The sequence below is a fragment of the Hirundo rustica genome, chromosome 8 (assembly GCF_015227805.2).
Source record: "Hirundo rustica isolate bHirRus1 chromosome 8, bHirRus1.pri.v3, whole genome shotgun sequence".
In the NCBI taxonomy this organism is placed as follows: Eukaryota; Metazoa; Chordata; class Aves; order Passeriformes; family Hirundinidae; genus Hirundo; species Hirundo rustica.
In genome coordinates this window covers 20,091,973-20,116,585 of record NC_053457.1, presented here as the reverse complement: position 1 = coordinate 20,116,585, position 24,613 = coordinate 20,091,973, and the positions used below count along the sequence as shown (strand labels likewise).

Genomic DNA, 24,613 nt, shown 5'->3' with positions numbered 1-24,613 from the left:
AATTTCGAAAATTATTAGATTTGGGATAGATGAAGAAAATTTCTGGAGAAGAAAACCACACGCGTTCAGAGAGGAATGAGGACACAGACACGTAGGAGACAGCAGTGAGCGAGCCCAACAGACTCGTCCCGAGCAGCACAGCGCACCGCTCTGCACCGCTCCGCCCCGCCGCGCCCCGCTGCGGGCCCGGCACGGCCGCTCACTCCGCCTGGGATCCCGCCGGCGGAGGCTGGGGACGGGCGGCGACACGAGGGGGCGGCGACACGAGGGGACACCGCCCCTGCCGCCACCGCCCCGCGGGGAGCAGCCGGAAAGCCCGGAAGTGACGGCCCCGAGCCGCGGGATTCAAACTCCCGGAAGCGGCACGGGCCGGGCCCGGGCGCAGCCGCCGCCGGGACCCGCGGCCCCTCTGTGCCCCCCGGGATCGGGGAAGGGCCGCGCAGCCTGCGCTCGACTCCAGCAGTGGGAAGCCTTGTCCTGCCCGCTAGAAGTGACCGTTGTTCCGTAGCGCCTCGTTTGGTTTGTACAGGCCCCTAAGGATGATCGCCAAGACCGCCATAGATCGAATTATTGGCAAGGGAGGCCTAAAGTCGGGCAACTCCAGAACTGACAGTGGGCTCGAGAAGGGTGAGCGGGAGGGCGCTGCCCGGCGAAAATCCATGGAGGAAGCGGCCACGGGCAAAGGCAAGATGACGGACCCGGAGAGGAGCGGGCTCCTCCAGGTGAGCCGGGCTCGCCCCGAGCCAGCGCGGGCCGCGTCCCACGGATACGGCACCCGGCCTCGGCAGCAGGAGCCACACCTTTCCTCTCAAAACTTTTGATGCGGCTGGCTTAGTAGCGTTAGATACTGGACAACCTTTTGGTTTCGCACTTTCATTCTCAGATATTTTTAAATGACAGCTGAGCTAGTAAAATCACACCCTGACAAGGCCAGTTAGTCCATTAAGATCTGTCCTCACATCTCCAATAGATCATGTCTCAGAGAAGTATTTTAAGCACTTCCTGTAAAGAACTGTACGTTTGCAAACATTTGATTAAGAACATGACAAAAAGTGTCCACTTCTGTCCAGTCTTTGAATTGAATTGTCAAGCTTTCACTCAGCTATAGGTAAATGAAACTGTAATCGGGCTGCTACATTATTCTTCCATTGCAGCTAAAGAGCAGAAACTAAGACACTGCAAGGTATCGAAGCATCTGTATGTCTGTGTGGCTGTTCCACTCGAGGTAAACCTGTGGTTGCAAAGAGAGAAGTTCAAGACTTAATACGTGACCTAGTCACAGGCTGTCAGGCTTCCCAGAAGGACAGGAAAACTTTAGATGGACTCTAGAAATGGATACAACTAATGTAGACTAGGCATACTCATATTTCGAGTCTGCTTTTTTTAACAAAAGGGCTTGTCACATGTCTGTGCCACCAGGCCAGTTTGGAAGTCCTAAGCCAAGGATGAGCTATGGCTGCGCAGCCCATGCACAGTTCTGGCTAAACTCCTTGGTGCATTTGCTGAGTCTGTTGGTTGTTTGGTGTTGGCTACTTAATACTGGTTTCCTATAAACTAGGAAAAACAGGTGGAAAATCACTGTCATGTTTGATATACTGGATACTCTCTGGTGTCACTATTTTAATTTTAGTGAGCAGTGATGTTCAACCATTCCCTATTGAGGCTCTCAAATTCACTTTCAGTTTCTCTTTCTAATGACTTTCTCAGGAGAATTAAATGCTGTCACATCCGAAATTCATGCAGAACCCCATGGCATCTGAAATGCAGTACTAATTCTGTGTAATTATTATCTCTGCCGGGGGCCTACCGGAAAAACAGTGCATGTTGAAAATATCTACTAAAGCACATCTTGAAACTACAGGGCCAGATAAACAGGATCCTTCTCCTGAATGCTTTACGATAAATCTTGTAACTCCGTTTCTTGTAATTTGCAAGAAGGCTTTGCTGCTTCCCAAAAGTTACCAAATACACTAAGAAATATACTAAGAAAGGTAGCACCAATCTCTTTGCTGGAGCGTTTTGGAGTTCTTGTACTGCTTTTAAGGCTCAAATACTGTAGTGATCTTTATTCATATAAAAAAACCTGAGTACCTACTAAGCCTATGAAACTTGGTTCTTTGCATATCTCTCTTTGTTTCATCTATTTCAGACTGGTTTTACTATCACTTGAAGTATTTCAGATGATTGCTCCAGTATTGTCTGCTTTGAGTGAAAAGTAATTTTCTCAGCTAATTAAAGGTTAACAGAGAACTTTGAAAGTGAGCATCATAGAATCATAAGGTCATCGAATGGGTTGGGTAGGAAAAGACCTTAAAGATCACCTAGTTCTCACCCCCCTGCCATGGGCAGGGACACCTTCCACTAGACCCTGCTGCTGAGATCATTTCAATCTACTGTAAACTTGCTAAAGCATTTGAGGCATAGGCTAACGCTTACTCCTTTATTCTGTTTCATTTAGAAAATACTTTCCCTTGAGAAAGAAAAAGAAAAATACAACCATCTTCTTGGAGAGAAGGACAGAGAAATCCAAAACCTGAAAGACAAGCTGAGGTCGAAAACCAAGAATAGTGAGATCTCCTTACTACAAAATCAACTAGAGGAAAAAACAAAGGAAGCAGAAAGGAGAGAACAGTTACTTTGTTCTCTATCAGAAGAAATTAACCGGTTAAAATGTAATTTATCTGCAGCCATGGCAAAATGCTCTGATCTTGAGAACAAAGCCAGTAGTACTTCTCAGGCATCCCAGGTAAGCACTGAAGAAATATTGCAATTGCAAATTGGAATTTGTGCCCACTAAGCACCAATACCTGTTATAAAATAGGGTGTTTTTTAAATTTTCTTACAAGCTGTGTTGCATGCTGAAATGTTCTTGTATGAAGCGAGATGGTATCCAGATTGAACTCTAAATGAGGAACAGTCAAATACCCTTCAGGCAGCACAGCTGAGGAGGGAATTCTCTCCTGCTGTATTGCAAGGTCCCTTGTTCCAGTGCACACTCAGGTAGTGTGACTGGTGATACTACATGGGATGATCCACTGTTGCTTAGGCAGGCCCTGTGCCCTTCTCAGATTTGTGTGCTCAGTGGATAGAGTGAGAAGGCAGCAGTGATAAGATACATGGGCCACTAATAAAGACAAACTAAGCTCCTTACCTAATTCAGCTTCAGTCATGAGAATATCTTTCTTCTCTCTGCTCTTATGAATCCTCATTTGTGACTCAGTTGTTAAAACTAACTGTCTTTACCTTCTATGGCATCGCAAATGGTAAATTCTTCAATGTGACACAGGATAGGACAGGAATAATGAGTTTCTCCTCTCGTGTGGAGTGGTCAATAGGTATGGCACCAATCCTTGGCTGTGTTTACACATCCATGAAGGACTCTGCAGTTGTTTTTTCCACCCCTGCCCTGTTGTAATGTTCTTTGAAAAATGCAGTGGTATCCCTGAGGGGCTCAGGGAAGTTGTTTAAGCACAGGTGCCTAAAAATAGGTGGCTGTCTTTCTTTTCCAGCTTTTGACCTGCAGATGGTGCTGGTTCCCTGCATGCTACAGGGGAGTTGAGCAATTTCTAGAAATTCTGTCATAGCCAAATACATAACAGATTATCTTCATCTACTGCGTTTGAATAACACATGTATATATGTACTTCGAATAATGCAGTTTGAGAAATACCACTTTAAATGCAAAATATTAATTTTAAATTTTAAGACACTTCAAACTTCATTAGAGGTGTTAAAATGCATATTAAGTCAACAGATTTTCATGATATTTTTGTCAATAAACCACCAACATATGTATTACTTTAAATTAATAGTTTTGTTTTAATTTTTAACTGATTTATCAACAGAGGACAATGATATTTTGACTGGATATTTTGGAGAACTTGAAAATAAGTCTAGCAATGCTGCTTGAAACTGCTAGGTGGCATACGAGCTCTGAAATGGAAACCACAGTTTTATGACACAATTTTGGGAAAGTTTTTACTGAGGCAGGACTCTGATGTTCATAGAAACAAGTTCAGTGTCTCTAAATCCTATTTTTATTAGGAAATGTTTAAGTTTAATAATTACATTCAGAGTTCTGTATTTTTCAGCTAGAAATTTTGTTGTTAATCACGTTCCAAGATCCATAGAAAAATGCTGGAAAAAATGTAGTTTAGATTTGGGTAGTAATCTACATTTTTTTTTTTTTTCCCTCATTGAAGTTCCCTCTGACTTATACCTACACAATTTCATAGCCATTTGTATCATGCAGGGAAGATACGTGTCGGAGTGGAAGAAATATGACTGTGTAACTGCTCCCCAGTTTTAGATGGCTCTCAAGAACTCTTCTACTCATATGTGTCCATAAATCATGCTCACTGTGCTGGGGATCAGGTCTCAGAAAATCAGGCAATTTGTCCTTATGCTTCCAGGCAGGCCTGCACGATTTCCCAGATGTTTCCAATCTTCCTCAATCCCAGGGAAGCATCGAGGCCTCTGGCTTTCCCCAACAACTCCTGTATGTCTGAGTCATTGTCGTATGTACGAGGACACAAAAACTGAAGAAACATTTACCCCTCCTTGTGTACTGCAACTATGAGTTGCAGACTTATGGAATAAATTCCATGGAAATCTTTGTCCCATATTTTGCAGAAGAGTCTATTTTAAATATACGTAATGGCTTTCTACATAACTTGGATCCTTCAAAAACCAACCTCCAGCAACCAACCATAAAGATTTTTAAACACAAAAGGCACATCTGTTTTAATTTTAAAATATTCTTAGCTATTTATGTGAGATTAATAGTTGTACAGAAGTAGTTTTGCTGTTTCAGGCACCTATTTTAAACAACACTAACAAGTTGTTCTTTGTCCTTAGGAAGTTGCCACAAACAGCACTGAAATTGAAAGACAATTGAAAGATGTAAGTTTCCTGTAAATTTCAAGCACATACCATCTGTATTGAGATGCAGAAGAATGCAAATTATCATCATGTACATTTTGGGGTAGTATGGGACCTCAGAGGGTATGTTTCTCTCTAAAATATAATCCCTAAAATTATTTTGTGACAAGGCAATAATTTAAATTTAAAAATCAAAAAACTTGCAGAAGAAAAAATTAAGATTTCCATCATCTTTGAAAAACTTGCTTGGAACATCAGAATAAAGTGGTTGTTGAAATATCAGGAGTCTCTAGGAGCCTGGGATAGCATGAGGTTGGATCAGAAACCTCCTGAGGTCTCTTCCAAGCTGAATAAGCCTACAATCCAAGCAGCTAAAAAGTCCACGTCCTTGTTCTAACAAATTAACTTGCAATGATACAGTTTTATTTTATTGCATTTTCAAGGACTGTTATTTTATATTTTATTTTATATTTGAGATTGAAAAGTTAATTCTTCATAATCTAGGCATGACTCATGAAAGCCTTTGTTCTTAAAGTAATTTTCCCATTGCTGCAGTTTTAACTTATGCTCAGTATCCTGAATTATCTTTCCAAATGAAGATGGATTGATTTATTTATTGTTCAGATTACTACAATTTGCAGCAGATTTAACTAGCTTATCTTTAAACTGTCTAATATGTAACTTCTAATATTTTGAAGACATAAGAGAAATACTTTTAAAAACTGATTAATTTCCAGAGACTTTTTTGTTGTTGTTCTGTTTCTTTTTATGAAGGCTCTTGAGAAAAACCAGCAGTGGCTACTGTATGACCAGCAACGGGAAGCATATGTCAGGGGATTGCTTGGAAGAATCTTTGAACTTGAACAGAAGGCAGAAATAGTTAGCCAGCAAGAATCTAAATCAAACTCAGAAGGTATCGACTTTACTTTTACCCCCACAAGCGACCCAAACCATAAATATCTGTAGAATAAATTTTCTGAAAATTAATTATAGCACACTTAAAATCAAGACTTTGTTCTCAACACTTTGGCTGCTTAATGGTAAAACTTGGTTAAATAATATTTCTCTGCTTCCTGTTACCTAGCTGTGTTACTTGACCAACAGTACTTCCTGTTCTTATCCACTTCAAAGATGGTTTTTAACAGCCTTGACACTCTATTAGCAACTTCTCTGTTTGTGGAAAGCGTTGAGGCAAATAGATGTACATCTCCCATCCTTCAAAGTACACTTTTCAGTCGACATAATGGAAGCATTAAGGATTTATTAGCTAGGTGTGGTTCAGATTTTTTTAAATTTACTTCTTTCAAAATAAATATTATAAAAATGACTCAAGATCGCCATGTTCTTTACTCACCTGAACAGTTGCTACAGGGCAAGAAAGCCTGTGATAGGTTTTGGCACCTCTCCAAAACAGTGTTTCACAATAAGGATCTGGCCACCTCCAGCTCATTTTCTTGCTGTGCAGTTCCTCAATAAGGCACACCCTCTCAGTACTACTAAAATTAAAATCATATTGAGCAGAAGAACCAGAAGGCATTGACTTGCTTGTCTTATTACCAGATTATTAATTTCATACACACTGCAACTGACCTGCAAGGTAAATTCACTGAACATTGTGTGGAGTAAGAGCATACCCACAGACTTGCCATTAGTAATTCATGGGCAGTGGCTTGGTTTCTGTATTGCTGTTTGAATCTCTCTGGAAAACAGTACAATATCATCATAATCTTGTTTTGGTGCTGTTCAGAAACCTGTGCACAGTATTTTTAGAGGGAGGCAGACTCAGCTCACCAGGAAATGTACCTCAGTTACTGCAGTCAAAGTTTTGCCAGAAGAGCAGCAGGAGACTTGAGGACAGGACATAAGAAAGTTCCTCTCTTCAAGCAGCTAGGAAGCAGCAGAAATCCAGATTTCTGAGAACCTAGCTATACAAGTTGAAAGTACATATGAAAACTTTCTCCAAGGAAAAACTTGGCCTATTTCTGAGGATGCCACTGCCCTATAAAGGAGTATTGCTAATGAGAAGGTAGGGCTTAATTGATAACTGAGGGAAGGGAGAACAGTCAAGCAGGAAACTCTCCCTAGTAAATTACTCTTTGAAGAATTACGGGAAGTCTTCAATAGGAAAAGTATCAAAGTCACAATACTTTCAGTGCCAAAAATCAGCAAAGCCCATGAAATTCTGCATCTCTCATTCTGTTTCCAGATATATTTTGTATTGCTCCTGAGTTTTTGCAGTCTACCTCTTTATTTTTTCCTACTTATTAAACTTTTCTTGGGTTAACAAGCAGAAATTTTCTAACCTTGGTTCAAGTAATAGTTGCTACCTAAGAAGCAAGCATTTTTAATCAAAAGAACTATTCTAGTGCTTTATATTTGCTATTTAGAAGACAATTATGGCATACTACTTGGACAAGATGGTCTGCAAAAGACAGTGGAAGGTCTGGCTTCGGTCAACAAGGCTGAAGTAGAATTTATCACATCCCCAAGGGTATCTCTGGGGAGGGAAAAATGCCAGCAGCTTGGCTATGGAGCCTAAAAGTGGAAGTAGGAATCCAGGTCAGATCCCCATGTGTCAGTATAATGCATGAGGCCCTAGAACTGTGTTTTCCAGTAAGTATATTGGTAAGGGGACTTAATGTATTATAAATACTGAAAGCTGTTTCAACCAAAGTTTAGTTCTAATCCGAGCTGTGAAAAAGCCTACTATGTCAATTTCTATTAAAAAGCCTTAAAATGCTGTTAAAGATTTAGTGCTCTGATTTTTTTTTTCCACATCACTAACTCAATTATTTCTGACTCATTAAGGTCAGGAAAAGCAAGAATACGATGACCAGCTGTTACGAACTGCTAAGAGAGATTCTGAGACTGAAAGACGCACGATAACCCAGCTGAAATCTGAACTTATTGAACTCAAAAAGACATATGAAGAAACACAGGGGGAAATGATGAGTTTAAATGCCTTACTGCAGTCACAACAGGTTGCTGAAATGAGGATTCAAGAAAATGAAAATAAAATTAAAGAGAAAGCACAAAGACTAAAGCAAGAAAATGAAATCGTCAAAGAACAGCTCAGAGAAGAAAAGGAAAAGTCTGAAGATCTTTTATGTCAAGTAAGTGGATGGATTTGGAGGTTTGAGATCATTAGCAAAGAATCAAGAGAGATGAAAATTCATGGTTAATCAGAATAGACCATCCGTCTCTCTGGTTCTTTACATAAATTAGACTCATGTCCTTGTGGTTAAAACTGAATTGTTTAAACAAGAAACTTCTTTGTTCATTTATTTCCCTTAAGGGACACAAAAGAGAAGGGAGAAAATATTGAATTGATTCTAATATAGTTCATCCTTGAGACTAATAGTAAATGAGAACAGGAAAGCTAAAAATTCATTTTCTCATGTGCTCCTAACTATGGAATACCACTAATATTTGCTGTCACCTGGCAGCTAAAATACAACTGATATTTGAAATAAGAGAATAAGATTTACTAGACACCAAAGTAGGACAAAACCAGAATAACAGTTAAGCTCTCCGAAGACAGGCTGGTTCTCACTTTTTAATAATGATTAAAACATGTTTATTTTATTTTATTTTATTTTATTTTATTTTATTCTATTCTATTCTATTCTATTTTATTCTATTTTATTTTTTGAAGCTGAACAACGGCATTATCATAAAAGTTATGCTGAAAGCAAAGGATATTTTAATATATGCGTTTACTTAATGATTAGAATATGGTACATTCTGACCCTTAAACTTGTTCTCTTGTATTAAAAAAATTTGCGTTGTTTGTTTTTATTAATATCATATCATGCTAGTGCAAACAAAGGCTTTGTGAGTATATTTTTGTCAGCATCCTGGCAATCACCTAGGAGGCTTCAGTTTTTGGTCTCTGTTTTTTTAACAATAACATCGTCCTGCATTCCCCCTTCTCGGTGCAGTAATAATTTCTCACTAGGATTTTCCTTGGGGAAGCAGTGATTTGAATTAAATTTGGTTCTTGCATAACAGGCATACATTTTCTGTTGGCATTGGAATATACGAGTTTACTTCCATCCCATTATAAATGATTTTTTTTAAGCTTATTAACTTGTATGTGGAAGTTGTTTGTTACAAGTGTTCATCTGCCTTGTAGGTGCAACTTCTTCGTAAATCTTTGCTCAGACAGGAGGCAGAACACACAAGAATAACTTTGTTGGAACAACAGGTAAACAATTATGTGCTGAAATGCTGATATTTAATCAGTGTTAAGCATAAAGTCCTTCTAGACTAACTTCACATTTAAGAATGATTAGTATATTTAATAAAGTAATGCTAGGCATGAATATTCAACCATGCATAATCTCTTGATGCTTTCAAAAATTTTAACACATCTGTCAGGAGGAAAATCTGATAAGAGGGTATGATCAAACCTGATGCTATTTTCTCCACAATCACTTGTTCAACAGGTAAAGCCTCAGATAAGGCACAGGAAACAGCTTAAAACTAATCACCTAATTAAAGTTTTGTATTGTATTTTTGATACAGTTATAAAAATTCTTGCATTACTCTAATTTCTTTGAAATTGAAACACCCTCCAACAAAAGTAACTTTAAACTGCACCTCTGCTAAAGGAGATTTTGGTAATTGGGCATACATGAATTTCACTGTAATGAAAGCAACAGCAATTTTTAATTTTTCATTTAAATTTTCCTTTTAATCCCATATTAAGATGTTATTGCAGAGCAAAACTGACTTTAAATATATCAATGGGAAACATTCCTCCCAGTTTGTACTAACTTTGACTTTAATTTTTCACTTTGTTGGGCTGCCAGATCCAGATATGCACCACAGACTTAGAGAATGGAAAGCTCGATCGCCAGAACTTGAAGCATGAGTTAAACCATGTTCTCAAGGAGCTGCGCAAGACCAAGGAGAAAATAACCCGTCTGGATCCTCTGGTATGTACTGAGTAACTCACAGGTGAATTCAGGGATTTTGCATAAACATACATCTTCTTCCTTTGGGATCTTATTTCAAGCACTAAGTGTTCCTCCATGCTTTATGTCTGTTTCCCCAAGGTGCAGCACCTCGTGCCAGGCAGGCAGGCACTGCTTTTCCCTCCAGCAAGCACAGAGCAGGAGCACTGCAGCAGGAGCTCCAGAGCAGCCAGGGTGCTGAGCAGGGAACACTCTGTATTTTGTAACACACTGTGTGACCCAGTTTTGTCTGTTGCACCATGACAAAGCTGCGATGTGCTTCTACTCAGACTTTTTGCTGGTGAACAGGACACAGTCCTTAGTGCTGTAATATACCCAAGGCTTGCGTGCCATCAAGCTTTAATATATTTTCCTACAGTATTTGATCAGTGCATGCATGCCCCTGTCTTACTGTGAAGCTCCTCCTTTTCCAGAAACTCCGGGAGTTTGGACACATGGAATCGCAAGAAGATTTGCAAGCTGTATTTGACAAGAAGCTGACCGCACATGACAGAAGTCCTCCCCTGAAACATTCCAGCTGCTTTGATGAAAGTTTTCTCGAGTGTCCCAAATGTAAAGTGCCGTATCCAACGAGCCAGCATAGAGAACTACTAGCACACATTGACTTCTGTACAGCTTGAGCTCCAAATGGACTTAGTGTTTTTGCTTCATGCATGCTGCCAATATGCTTGGCAAAAGGTCTTTTAAAGCTTTTTCTTTCAGTTGTATAAATGACAAAATGATAATTCGGTTCCACAAAAACAGTATTAACATTATAATTTGGCCTCAGTATTTTACCTCATTATTTTGCAAAACATCTACTGCATTTTCTAGTTGCAAACAGAAATACTTTTAGAATTAGGGATATTTTAAATAGTAAACTACTGACTTTTATTTTTCTTTTTGCACTATTAAATGTAAGAATAGTAAAAGCACAATTATTGTGTCAGACTGTGTTTCAGTTTTGGCATATCCTGTTCTTGGTTGCTGAATCCCGATGATTGTGCTTGCATCTTAACTGACAAGAATAGCTGCAAAAGATTTTTGGCCCTGCTAGGTGCACTATATATATTTATTTATACATGGTGTGTATATATGTGTAGTGTGTGTAGTATATACATACATGTGTTATATATCATATGTATGTGGAATATATCAACATCTTGATACATAAAAACTCAGGAGGGTCATGTTAGATCTTTGCTGCTTAAGATTGATGTTCAAAATGTTGATCTTAAGTAGCTGATTATCCTGAACCACCATCAGGGGTGACTAAAATGCTGACCAAGGTTTAATCTCAGAAAAACCAACTTCCTAGCAAACATAAACTTCATTGGTGCTGAAGAAAGTTTGTATTTCAGACAATGTCAGAGGCCAGTTTTGAATTTTTGATATAGAACTATGCTGAATTAAACTTGTTTTGCTTCTGTATTTTAGAGGTTAAAGTTGGGAAATGTCAGTTATTCAACCTTAGATTTGACAAATGTCTCAAAGTGCAGTTTTTAACAAATTGCTCTAGTGGATTTGAAGTGGCACTGTATTTTGGTTTAATATAAAACACAAGTTAATGACAAATTGTGGCAACAAATTAGAAACCGGCAAAAAAAAAAAATCCTTAATGGAATTGCAATTGCAATGTTATTTTCCTCTAGCACCTACTGTAAACTTGAATGTGTTGTGAGCATTTTGTTCCTTGCATATGTAGTGAAGTCCCAACAAGAAGTTACTTCTGTGGAAATCATTAAAATGGGGAAATTTTACAAAGACACACTAGTTAAGAATAAATTTGTGCATTTTACAAGTTTGTGGTTTGCTGAGGACACATAAGTACCCAAGGTGTATCCTTCTCTGGCCTGCTGATTCTGCTAGCTGCTATCAGCTTTCTCCATCATGCTTTGCTGCAAACTGCACACATTTACCCCATAATGTTCACCTTAATACCTGATGGTTAAATCTAATTCTTAAAAAAGGTGTTTTCCAATTTATTGAAAATAACTGATAGTATCAAGTGATGTTATTCTCAATTAAATCCAGTGTTCATGAGACAGAAAATATTAAAAGGTATTATCTTTATATCTAAATTTATTGTATTAGCTACTCTCTATCCACTTTTCAATTTCACTATGTCTCACGCTAATCTTTGTATTTGACAATTTGCTCAATTGCTAGCAACAGGTTTTCTGACCAAAGATATGATAAGCTAATGAGTAAAACAGAAATTGTGCTTCAGAATCTCAAGGTTTTACCATGAGGGAAATTGTCTTGATTTCATATATTTTTAATTTTTAATATTTTTTTCATTCAGGATAATAACTATGCTTTTCATTGCAGTCTAATAATTTTAATCTCTAATTAAAGTACTTTTGAAAGTTTAAGTCTGTCCTTTAACAACACCTTAATCAGCTAGTATTCTATTCCCAGCTGCATACTCAGCATAGTTTGCAAAAGGAAATCCTGATCTTTTATGTATTATAAATGAAATAGGTTTGTCTACCACAGGTCAGCACTCTGCAGTGGTTCTGAGGCTTTCTTAAATTAGCATAAAACACTTCCGCATCAGAAGCAAGTACTGTCGAGGGAGACTCAGAAAGTGATCATGTGATAATGTTTAAAAAGTTTTGTTCATTCCACTTTTCTGAACTTTAACAAAGGATTTAGTCCTACCTGAGAAATATCACACCTAAGCACAAAAAACCCCCTGTGCTCATAAATTTATACAGGTCATTACTGTGGTATATGTTGCAAGATACCAAAATGACCTTCCAGTGAAGTAAAACACTCTGAAAGCAGACCCACAAATACTACTGTCATCACCTACATCACCCACATCAACTACAAAACTCCAACTTCATAAGGTATGCAGACCATATCACTGTTTCTTTTCCATTCCTTAGAAGCCAAGAAATCTTAGATTTTTTTTTTCTGAGAGTTAATGAAGGAGATCTGCTGCTTCTCTCTTTAGTTATATGAGGAAAAGAGAAGTTTGTGCCTAACATGCTCACCTTACTGATAAGAATTAATTAGCTGTATGTATAGTTCTTTGTAGGGCAGGAAGCAATAGCAATGTTTTCATTACTTCAAGCACTTTGGGTTTACAGTTTCAAGAGCCCTTTTCTGTTATGCCCCTTTCAAGTAATTGAATTTCAGCCTACCAGAAAGACTGCATTATTTGAAGCTGTTGATCTTCCCAAGGGAAGCCTGGGGCCTAATACAATGGTTTACCACTAGTAGCATATTTATAAATCCCAGCTTTCACACTGTTCTTTTTAGACAGCAAATTAAATGGTTTTCATGCAATATTGGGTGGCTGAAAAGACACATTTTGTTGTGTCACATTCAACAAACTCCACATTTTGGTTTTTTTCCCCCATAAGGAGAGCGTCCTGTGAAATAAAAACTGAAAGATGGCTCTATTATTTTTCTTAGATCCATGAATCAACTTCTAATACTCTACTTGCTGGTGTAGCTTTTAGTCTCAGTTTTGATAACCATCTTTCACATGGTTTTGTTGATTTTGAGTGTTGTACTTCAAGAACAATTCAGATTAATATGAATGTAGTAGAAGTCCTTCAGATTTCTGATCAAAGTCATGGCAGAACCAGGCTTTTCCAGCCTAGAAAAAGCCATGAAAAATGACAACATTTCATAGAGAGGAAAGAAAAATAAGTCTTTCAGTGCTCAATGAGAAGAGTAATATTCAAAACTGCAAGAGAAAAGGAAACTCTGGTGGTTTGAGTAGATGAGCAGTGAAACATATTGCTTACAGAGGCTGTAAAATCTCCACCACTTTGAGATTTATGGGGACACTTATGTAACTACCTAAACCATCCCTGACAGGCGAGGCTGCCTTGGCTCAGGGATATCAGCCACTGATTTCTCATAGTGCCTTGAAGCCCTGTTTTTAATGCCACATAAAGACCTGTGAGAAAAAAAGACAAAATGAGATTTAAATAAAAAAGCCACAATGGTTTTTCTGCATTGACTCTTCATCTTCCTCTTTAATGAAATAACACTACATGCTAAATCAGCAGCTACTGCACCAGATGCTCTTTGCAGCAGACAGGCACTGTAGACCTTACTATGGAAACATGTGGCTTTTAAAAGTAAAGCTGCTATCCCAATTTGGAGCTGAAGAACCTCTGTTGCTCCCAACAAGTTACTCTTCTAAGATGAGACATCAGGGAAATAAAAGGGACGATTCTCCTTAAACTTCATGAATAAGAGCATTCTCTAATCACTGGCTTCTTGACTATGAGAGGAAACAATGGTATCTGTGACCTCTGCACAGTGTACAACCCAGCAGACCAATGTGCTCAGGGAATGTCTGAGTACATCTGAGCATGACAGGCTGGTGACAAGTTTAGTTCGTAAATCCTTCAGACGTTCACCACAGCTTTTGTTTTGATGTCTCCGCATCAAAGCTCATTAGCAGGAATGTAAGTAACTTTATGCGCACCTGAAAGTTAAGCAAAGGTCCAGTCGCACTTTCACATCCAACTCTGCAAAAAACTCACTCAGGGTCTCAGTTCCCTGGTAAGAGTGCTCTACCAGATCTTGCATTATGCAAACAAACCACTCTGATATTCTGTATTCACTGATCAACTCCCTAAATCCATGGGCTAGATGTGTAAGTGTAATACAGTTTCTAAAACTGTTAAGAAACAACCTCATTTAGTTATAATTAGCTGGAGCTGGGTTACTCTGGTGAAGCTTGGTTAACATGCAGCAGAACAGAAAATGTGACCATCCAGGCAAAGTCTATGTCACATGGATTATGTTCTTAATTTGCACTTGGTTCAGAGAGAAATCCCTTCCTTACTTCAAGGCACAATGCTGATGTCAGCAAAACTTCTGGTGGTCTTGACAACGAAAAGCTGACCCAGCTGTTACTGGAAAGCACATCTGACAGGATTATTGGCAGCTCTGCTTTTGGCTGAGGCCTTGGTCAGTAATGCTGCTGCAGTTTGAAAATACAGTGCCACTGGCACTCATCTGAGGAAGCATGCCAGCTTCTGATGGGTACTAACCACAGCAAAATGAGACTTCCAGAAGAAATAGTGACTTGCTCATGTCCCAGGAGAAACAGAAATTAGTTTTTGACATGATGACATGAGTGAAGCATCAAGCTATTTTCAGTGGATACAGGAATGTGTGAGCTTGCTACTATATGTAAACAAACAGATGCATTTATATTTGCACTAAAAGTTTAAAATTGTCCCTCACACATTGGTGCAAGTGCTTTGGCTCATCAAAGTATAAAATGGGTGAGCAGTTAGTAAACTTCCTAAAAAAAAATCAAAACAGACTTGTATTTGAAACGTACCTTCCAATGGTGTAACATCTTCTAAACACAGGATTCAGACTATCTAGAGGCAGAACAGCTGCAGCGTGATATGTAAGAGCAAAAATGAAAACAGAAAGCTAACCTTGGTTGAAACTTAGGATAAAAATCTTATTGTGCAGACACGAGTCATCTACAAGGTTGCAACCTCTCTTGTGAAAACAGAGACAACATGTCTAATGAAATGAATTTACATCACTTAGCAAACATTAAATATGCAATACATCTGTTACAGAAGTCAGTGCTATTTACCCAGTGTGATACAGGTGCACAAAAATACACCCAAAGACTTAAAACACCAATCTACATAGAGAAGATGCATAAATAAGGCAAAAATCTTTACTAGATCACATCCAAATGGAACAAGAACTCCATCTCCCAGAGTTACCTACCCAAGTGGTCCCTCTCTCTGGGAATATTTCTTAATGCTCAAGATATAAATAAGCTGATCGATCCCCATCTGTCACGACAGTTCTTGGTTTCCAGGGGAACAATCTGAAAAGCAGAGCTTGACTAATGGTATCAGGTAACACAGCCCTTATCTGAAACAGAGAAGGCCAAACCTTGGGCTTTCATTAGGGATGGAGAAAACACCCATGAAAAAAGAAACAAGATTTTTCCCTGCTATGTTAGGTAAACCAGCTCCACAGATGTCTCTGAAGCTTTCATTTAACTTAGAGCAATGAAATCTGAGCTGACTCCATGTTTGACTCTGAGAATAAAAGAAAACATTGGTTAAAAAAAATTATATAGGTTAAGCAATCATAACAGGTTTCCAGGCATTCTGTTAATCACTTCCTTGTCATAATCACGTGGTGCACATACCACACACAGCATCCACCTATTACAGTAAAGCCGGAGTAGCTCTGTGGAGGTTACGACTCCTCTTGTCCTCAGATTTTATATTGTGATGGTTGCTATGATTAGACCTACCCAACAGCAAATACAACTTTTGTACTTCATGGGAGGGAAAAGAAAGTTACTCTTGCATAAAATGGATGCATTAGATCCATGAGTAATCAGACTATTTTTGATCCTGCAAGAAGCCCCCACTTGTTTGATCAAACCTGATGGAAAGGAGCATGTTTCTTCACACCTCTGCTATCCCCAGGCACAGGATTTTGTACACAGGTCAGTGTGAAGTTCACTCACTAACAGCATACTAAAAACAGCATTTTACTTTGGTTCTCCTGAACAAACAACAGTCTTATGTCAAGTAAGGTTCCCACTCACACCTAAGGACCAAAGCTAAAGGTGAACCTCTCTAAAGAAGATTAAAGATCTACCCAGACACTTCCACACATCATCTCATTTTCAAACCTTCTTCTTTTCTGGCATTCCTTTCTTCCCTGACTAAAAGTATCTTAATTTCTTCAATAATGCGGCTTTGGATGTTTCACTTCCTGTTTTCTTTCCCCCCATTTTGTTTCAAATATGTTTACTCTTAACCCTGATTTGACAGGACCAGTTTCTAATTTAACCTTCCACTAATGTTAAAGGGGCCAAAGATTTTCTTCATAGTAAAATTCGCATTTATCTGTGCCACCATTTCCAGCTGCCCCACCTCTGCTCCCCTTGCCCTCTTAATGCCTCCCAAGTTTTCATACAGGTGCAACCAGACTATTAACAATAGCTCTTCCCCAAATCCTTGCCATTATTTAGAGCTGACCACACCACTGCTACTCTCAGCTGCCCAGAACTTTGGGGCTGGTCTGTCAGCTCGTATAAAGTACAGACCTGTGAGGTTGTGGCAACTGGAAGGTGTTGCTATATTTCAAGATTCATTAATCATTATAATGAATCAGTTCATAGCAGAGCCAACATAAATTGTGGCTATATATGCCAAGTGTTGATCATAAATACTAATAAAAAAATCTGTAGGTCTATTAAATTTACTGAATTTTTTGTAATATGGGCGCATATCTTTTTCTCCCATCAAATTATGTAGAATAAAGTATCTATATCAAGACACTTGCTAGTCACTTGTGTTGCTTGCTAAAGAAAGCCACAATTTCTGCAAGTTTTCTTATTGTCTTCACTTGGGTTCCTAGCCCATTCCACTTTAACAGCAGTTGTGCCTACATTTCATACAGTCATCAGTCAGCAGCAGTAGAATGGAGTGTATCGTCCACCTGTTTAGGCTGCCCTGCAAAATCCTTGTTTGATGAGACTGCATAGATAGTTAGAACCACTTACAGTTCAGGAGAAAAAACGCTAATTGAAATAAATGCAAATTCTGCACAAGCACAGACATGGGAAGCAGTCCAGCAAAGATGTCACTCTTGTCATCCCTCATTAGGAGATTGCCCCATCAAAGACCCGAGTTTCTGGAATCCCCACTAATCTGGAATCCCCGCTAATGCCGTTGCGTAAATGGTTGATGGTAGGGTCGCACCCAGGGTACTGCAGTAGCACTGCCTGTCACCTGCTCCCCGTGGCACACGGGTTTGGAATAACTCTCACCTAATCAAAAGGTGTAGGTGCACACGCTGAGCCTGCAAGTGTACCCTTGAGCGCCTGCACTGGCACTCAGCCAAACGAATTCACCCAGAGCTGTCTAAAGTTATACAACTGTTGACATACTTTATGAAAACATTTTATCTTCTTTTATGAGACATTATCTGCCTGTCTGTGACAATTTACACGCTTTACTCACAGCCTGTTTCTAAATCATCTGGAGTGAAGAGCCTAAGTGGAAAGAAAGCCCTACTTTTGTTTACAATCTGAGCAACTGCTTCTAGTAATTGAAGTTCAGAGAAAATACGGTATTTTCTAGGTTTGTCTTACTTTAACAGGCCTCTCCAGCAAGAACTCATAACACAGGTAAAATTCTAGGTCAATTTTGTAAAAAAATCCCCAAAATCATGTCAGTGACACCTCTCCACAGTTAGGACAAGCAACGCACAGGTCTACTCTTCCCAAATGCCATTGTCAATACAGGAAGCGATAAACTCTCTTTTTTTTTTTTTTTTTTTTTAACCCTAGGTTAGTCTGGTCATCCCAGGCTCCTGAGGAGAGCTCTCAGAGTGGTGTGGCAGCCATCCATGTTCCTAAGCCATGCACACCTCAGTGGATGGGAGCAGACAGGATGGCCTCCCAGAGGCATTGGCAGCCCAGGGGCCTACCTGGAGAGCCGAGCAGATTGGGGCTGGGCCTGGTGCCTGGGCACGGAGATGCCAGTGTGCTGGCCCACACCCTGCCCAGGGAGGTGTCGGGCAGCCCCTCACTGCCCACGCACGGCAGCCTCGCCTTTGTGTGAGCTCCACCGTGTTTACTCTCCCACTTCCTTGTTCCACTCCAGTGCGAGGGCCATAAACCGCCGGGCTGGCACGGCTGAGCCCTTGGTAGCAGGGGCAGGAGGAAGAGGAGGGAGGGGGATGGCGGTCATCCCCTGGCTCTGTGCTGGGAGGGCACCCCAGGTGCCGCCGTGGTGGTTGGGAGCGCAGCCCTTCCCCTAGGGCTGGTGCCACCATCCACGGTGGGTCTCTCATGCCCACTGGCCACCCTCATGCCGGTGCCCAGGGGCACAGCAGGAGGGAACAGGACATATTTCCCCTTCTTCTCGGACTTCAGGGGCCACAATGTGACGGCCCTGCGCATCGGCGAGTCATCTGCCCTGGCCTTCGTCTTCCTGCTGTCGTTGGCGGGAAACATCTGGGGCATCTGCCTGCTGGTGAGGCGGCACCGCCGGCTCTGCGCCGCCAACTGCCTCGTCCTCAACCTCTTCTGCGCCGACCTGCTCTTCATCACCGCCATGCCCTTCATCGCCGTCGTGCGCTGGACCGAGTCCTGGGTGCTGGGCAACGTCGTCTGCCACCTGCTCTTCTATGTGGTGAGCCTGAGCGGCACCGTCATCATCCTCTCCCTGTCGGCCGTCAGCCTGGAGCGCGTCGTCAGCATCGCCCGGCTGCGCCACGCCGCCTTTCTCCGCCGCAAGGTGCTGGTCGCCGCCTTGCTCCTCATCTGGGGCTTCGCCGCCCTCGCCACCCTCCCGCTCTGCTGCTTCTTCACCGTGGTGCGGCTGCCCGGCCCCGCCGGCCAGGTGAGGGCGAGCGCCGGGCGTGCCCGCGCCAGCCGGGCCGGGCCGGGCCGGGCCGGGAGCGCCGGGACCGACGGCGGCGGAGGCTCGTCCGCCTCTGCCACGGCGGGACAGCGGTCGGCGAGGAGATCGCTTGCAGGGCGGGCAGCGCTCTGCGGGCCGGGCAGGTGCGAGGCTGTGCACGGAGCAGCGGCCGGAGCTCCCCCCGGCCGCCCCCCGGGCCGCTCCCCCGGCGGACCGTCCCGCTCGATGGGAAACGCGCATCGGCTGGGATTCTCTTTGCGTTCCTCGGTGCGGCTCAGAGATCCTCTTTTCAGCTCACTTCCCCTTACCGAGGGATCAGCATCCTGGGAGAGTTGCCCTGCACCCGCAGCCCCCTCTGTACAAAATGGCACAGATTTCTCTCCCTGATATTTTGAAATGCATACGAAAGTACACCCAACGTGACACTGGAATAAATTATTAAGTTTAGGGTCTGTAAGTTTCAATTTTAAAGTTGCCATTACCATTTGATATGAAATTAATGGGAGTGTTCCAGTTGTGGACATATCTATTTGTAATTGTATGGGCTGTTAAAACCATCAAGTAATATATTACTAGACTTGCTTTGTCTAAGTAGAACATTTTCACAGTCCTGGTTTAGTCTTGGTTTAGACATTTTTTCCCATAAGCATAGAGGGGAATAAGGTACAGAAAATAAAGGTACAGTATTACTTTTCTTCATTTCTTGTAAATAGGACATTCACATTTGCACTCTGGATTGGCCCAGCACTGCCGGAGAAACAGTCTGGGATACAACCTTTGCCATTGTTTTCTTTCTGATACCAGGATTCGTCATTGTCATCAGTTACTCCAAAATCTTACAGGTATGCTTCCTTTAAATTTTGTTGTAAAACAAAGGGAAGTAAACAGTAACTCACTAGGCATCAGCATATTGTCACGGAATACAAATGCATGCAAAGAGAACAAACATCATTTGTTCAATAAATTATAAGTTTGTGATATAAAATGAAGCATTTCAACCTGCGCAAGGGATTTGTAAGAAAGCAGAGAAAGGCAGGACTAGAAAAAAAACCATCTGCCTTTTGATCTACGATCTTTCTGAATGTATCTTTAGTATACAGATCTCATTAGATTATACTTAACCCTCCACAATTTCAAATATTGTAAACAATACCTGTAAATTAAGCCCTCTGCTTCCACTTTCTTTCTAAGTGGATGATGTTTAACATATATGCTGAAATATAAGACAAGCCACGTAGTACCACAGAGTCTTAATCTACAGTCTAGCAAGCATTATATTAGCATCTAAATTCCTTTTAAACTATCCAAAACCAGAGTAAGAAAGATCTAGAAATCTTCAAGCACTTCAAACTAATCACTGCAGTGTCTAGTTTTTAGCAACCACCCACAAGATCCTTGATTCCTTTATTGGGCAATTAAACATCTCATAATATGTATAAGAAAATGATAGGTTTTGGAAAGGAACCTCAACATTCATAGATTATTGAGCAAGGAGTTAACTGATGAAATGCTGAGCACCAAGGGGCTGTGGATGCATGTGCCAGAGCTGGATGTAGGTGTAAAATGAACCTAGGACCTAGAATCTTCTCTCCACACATCCTTGCCTATTGATCAAACTTAAACTTGTAGTCAAAGTCATAAGCCTGTAGTTTCTGTACTGTCTATTAGCTCACGATAACCTTGAAGTAAATGCATTGGGTGAACCTCCTCTAGTGAAGTAAAGCACTTGCAACCACATATTGCTGTAGGCAGAGAGGGAAGAGTAACTCAGTGGAGAGTGTGAGTCCTTTGAAAGAACTGCAAAATACTGCAGGCCAAAGAATGCCACAGTTCTTGGTCAGAGGCCAGGGCAGGAATGGTGTTTGTCGTGTCTCTGCAGACTCCAGATTACAGGAAAATTTTAAAACATCAAGGCACATAGGGAGCTAGAAACCAAAAGCAGTGTTTGGAATACTGGATTACAAGTCATCCCCATGCTGCTCTGCTCCAGTTTCTTTTCTAACTTGCTAACAGAGGTGCTAAAATATATTATCATTTCCCCTGAAATGAAGAAGGCTTGAGGCCCATAGCAGAATATAATTGAATCTTCTCTCTCTCCAGGAAGCAACCAGAACTGAACTGGAGAATGTCTCAATCCCTGAATCATTCCCAAGAGCAGACTCACTTTGTGAGAATGCTCCATTATGCCAGTGCACACATAGCAAGATTCTCAGTATTGGTGGAAGCAGTGCCAAGCATTCATGTATTCATGTTACAACATTGATGACGATGATGATGACGATGATGGGGATGATGATGACTGACTACCGATATAAGATCTGAAATTTTTTGACAAATACACACTACTACAAATGTGTACTTCACAGTTTACTCTGAAACTGAGTATTATTTTTACATAACACTTCCCAGAACCCTGGCAAAAATGATAGCTTAGAAGCCATGATTTGTAATTTATTTGGTTTTCCATCGTTCTGCCTCTCAGACAAGACTTTGTCAGAGGCTAGAGATGGGGAACATCTGTGTTCTGGAAGTTACAAGCTTATACATATCTGCCTTCTAAATTCCTGTTTGTCCAAGTATGGTCCAGATGCCCAGGATAGGCATCTATACTGGGCAGGCCAAAAAGGGATCCGCAACATACCACTGCAACCCCATTTCTCTTGAACACTTTTTTAAGATGTAGTTGTGTATTATTTACCACAGTCCTGGTGAGTCTTGCATTCTTATTTCTAGGCTGTGCAACTCCTGCAGGGAAGACAGAAAGTATTTCTATGGGACATATAAAACTTTATCTGATGAGGACATTCTGTAGCAGTTTTGAACTGTGGAGACTGAGAAATAAGTAGGAAAACCCAGTTTTCCTATTTCTGTATTAGAAGTGGATATTAGTCCTTTGCATTTTGTGAAACCTTCATTCTTACTAAGACAGGCGGTCTCTGAGAGCAACTCTCGGTTTGGGACTATTTGGAAGAGTTAACCTAGTTTCTAGATTCCAGATGGTACAGCAGATCAGCAAGCCGAAATAGTTTTACTTGCTCAAGATATCAGAATTCTCTGTTCCTTTTAAATCAGAGAAGCAGCTACTGACACTGTCCCCTTCTCAGCCTCAGAAGCTGCTAAGAAATCCATTTTTAGTTCACAAGTTTTAATTTATACACCTACATTCTATTGAAATACTTAGAAGATGTCAAGATTCTTAATGAGTATTTATCTCTGTGACAAATTAAAAAAAAATGCAATCAGAATGACAAATTACTCTATAAACATTTTCATCCTTACCTGTACCAGGAAGTTAAAAAGTGGTGCTAGTGTTAGTGTTATCCTTCCTGGAGTTTCTGCTAAAGGAAGAAGTGGCAGGAGCAGTCTTACCTTTTGACTTTCCTACGTAAAGAGCTAATTGATCAAGGCATTTGAAAACACCCCTTCTTTATGCATGCAGGGGATAAAGTGGCATTTCAGTTATTTAGCACGAATCTTTGTTTGCTAGATATTTCAGTTTTATTTTATTTGAACAAACTTACTGTGCCATGCCAACTTCAGGGAAGACAGGGATGTAGAGCAGGGGATGTAGAGTTTTCTGCAAGCCACTGGTTTCGATATTCTACCTAATGGCAGATGATGCACACCCATGAATACTGGGTTTCCAAGCTACCCATTGTCTAGTTTATTACATCAGAGAGTAGTTTTACAAGACACAGATTTTTATAGTAACTGTAAAGGTCTGTAAGATTTCATGTTAGTTCATAGAAAGCAATTGTGATTAGTCTGAAAAGCTGAGTGTGACACAAAACAATGCACAATCTCATAGTAATAATTTATTGTAATAAATTCATGCTCCTTCTAATACCTACCTTATAATACCAGCATGGTTGTAAGAGAATTGAATCACATTCCTTCTTGTGCATCAACAGGATTGTTGATATGTTCCAGTTTGCATTTGTGAAAAAAATCAATGGGTTTCTTTAGATAGAACAAATGAGATCATAATGTGAATGTAATGGGATTTCATGAGTAATTAAGATTGTTTTATGCTGAAAAGTGTTTGTGGCTGGTAGAGCGCCATGAAAAGAACACCTAATACTGAGGTGAGTTCTCAGCTGAGAGGAAGAAGAATTGCTAGTGAAGTGAGAACGTTTGAAAAGGAACCAGAGACAAAAAGGACAAATGCATTTTGCAATGCGTTCTTTTGTAGTCACTTTTCAAAAGAAAACATCATGTGCCAAGATTTACTTTTTCACTTGTAGAAATGTGTTTCAGTGAAAGTTGCTTTCTTCTCTTTTACTGCAGATTACAAAAGCATCAAGAAGAAGTTTAAATGCTGGTTTAGCCTACTCAGAACATCATCAGATTCGTGTTTCCCGGCAAGACTACAAACTATTCCGAGCCCTTTTTCTGTTGATGATCTCTTTCTTCATTATGTGGAGCCCAATAATAGTAATTATTTTTTTAATTTTAGTTCAGAACTTCAAAAAAGATTTAAATATTTTGCCATCGGTTTTCTTCTGGATAGTGGTATTCACTTTTGCCAACTCTGCTGTCAATCCGATTCTGTATAATGTTGCCCATTTCAGACGTAAATGTCAGGAAATTCTTCTCTGTTGTACAGGGAACCCTGAAAGGCATGGAGCAGGTACAGAAACCACTGCAAGAAGAAGTAACCGTGAACAGCCACATTTGTCTTTCATTACCAGATAATTATTAAAAGTCTGAGCTGTGCCACACTTTGGATTTTGTCTATGCTATCCCAGGTCACATAGGTCATTTTGTTATAGTATTACATGCCAGAGGAGGAGGGAAAAAAGCTAAATATGTATTTTTAATTCCTGCAGATTAAGTTCTCTTGACTCCATTGCTTTGCCTTGGTAAGGTTTGGACAATTTAATCCAATGGATTGAATTCTCTATGCTGAAATAAATAGAAATATGGCAGTGAACTTGGTCTATGTAAAATAGTTGAATTAACTACTTTAAACTTTCTAGTGAAAATATTCATCTTCAGAAAGTATCTGCTTTTTTTTTAATCCGGTTTTTAAAGGGAACTTGATTTAACAGTTCAATAACTGACTGCCTAACATAGGTTTGAGCAGACTAACTGAAACAAGGTAATGAACATGTGCTATCACCAAGTAAATGACCAGTTTGATTCCATCTCAGATTAAAAATATGGACTTAATACATGTGAATTTACAAGAATAAATAAATAAATAAATTGTCAGGTGTAAAATAGTTCTTTTAAAAAGATGCATATTTTTTATGTCTTCACTAGTCATATAATAAAGTTAATTAGTGATGTAATGGGCCACTGAAATTCCTTTCTCTTTTCTCAATGATTTCCAGTATTTTATAGAGAAAATATAATGTTCTATGTGAA

At 40.2% G+C, this 24,613-nt stretch overlaps 2 protein-coding genes across 3 annotated transcripts; both read left to right on the top strand.

Moving 5' to 3' along the window:
• The first annotated feature begins 388 nt into the window (after positions 1-388).
• CEP55 (centrosomal protein 55) lies at positions 389-12,123 on the top strand. The gene is made up of 8 exons (XM_040071487.2): positions 389-722; positions 2,459-2,746; positions 4,858-4,902; positions 5,656-5,794; positions 7,690-7,994; positions 9,017-9,088; positions 9,696-9,821; positions 10,274-12,123. The coding sequence occupies exons 1-8, from the start codon at positions 540-542 to the stop codon at positions 10,478-10,480; spliced, it is 1,365 nt and encodes a 454-aa protein (XP_039927421.1). The 5' UTR covers positions 389-539; the 3' UTR covers positions 10,481-12,123.
• Positions 12,124-18,669: 6,546 nt separating this feature from the next.
• Positions 18,670-23,938, top strand: FFAR4 (free fatty acid receptor 4). 2 transcript variants are annotated; one of them, XM_040070962.1, is made up of 3 exons: positions 18,670-19,117; positions 19,957-20,085; positions 23,531-23,938. In XM_040070962.1, exons 1-3 carry the CDS (start codon positions 18,689-18,691, stop codon positions 23,936-23,938), a joined length of 966 nt encoding a protein of 321 aa, XP_039926896.1. In that variant the 5' UTR covers positions 18,670-18,688. The 2 variants fall into 2 exon arrangements, with proteins under 2 accessions (XP_039926896.1, XP_039926895.1); XM_040070961.1 differs by having other exon boundaries at positions 18,670-19,222.
• The last annotated feature ends 675 nt before the right edge of the window (positions 23,939-24,613 follow it).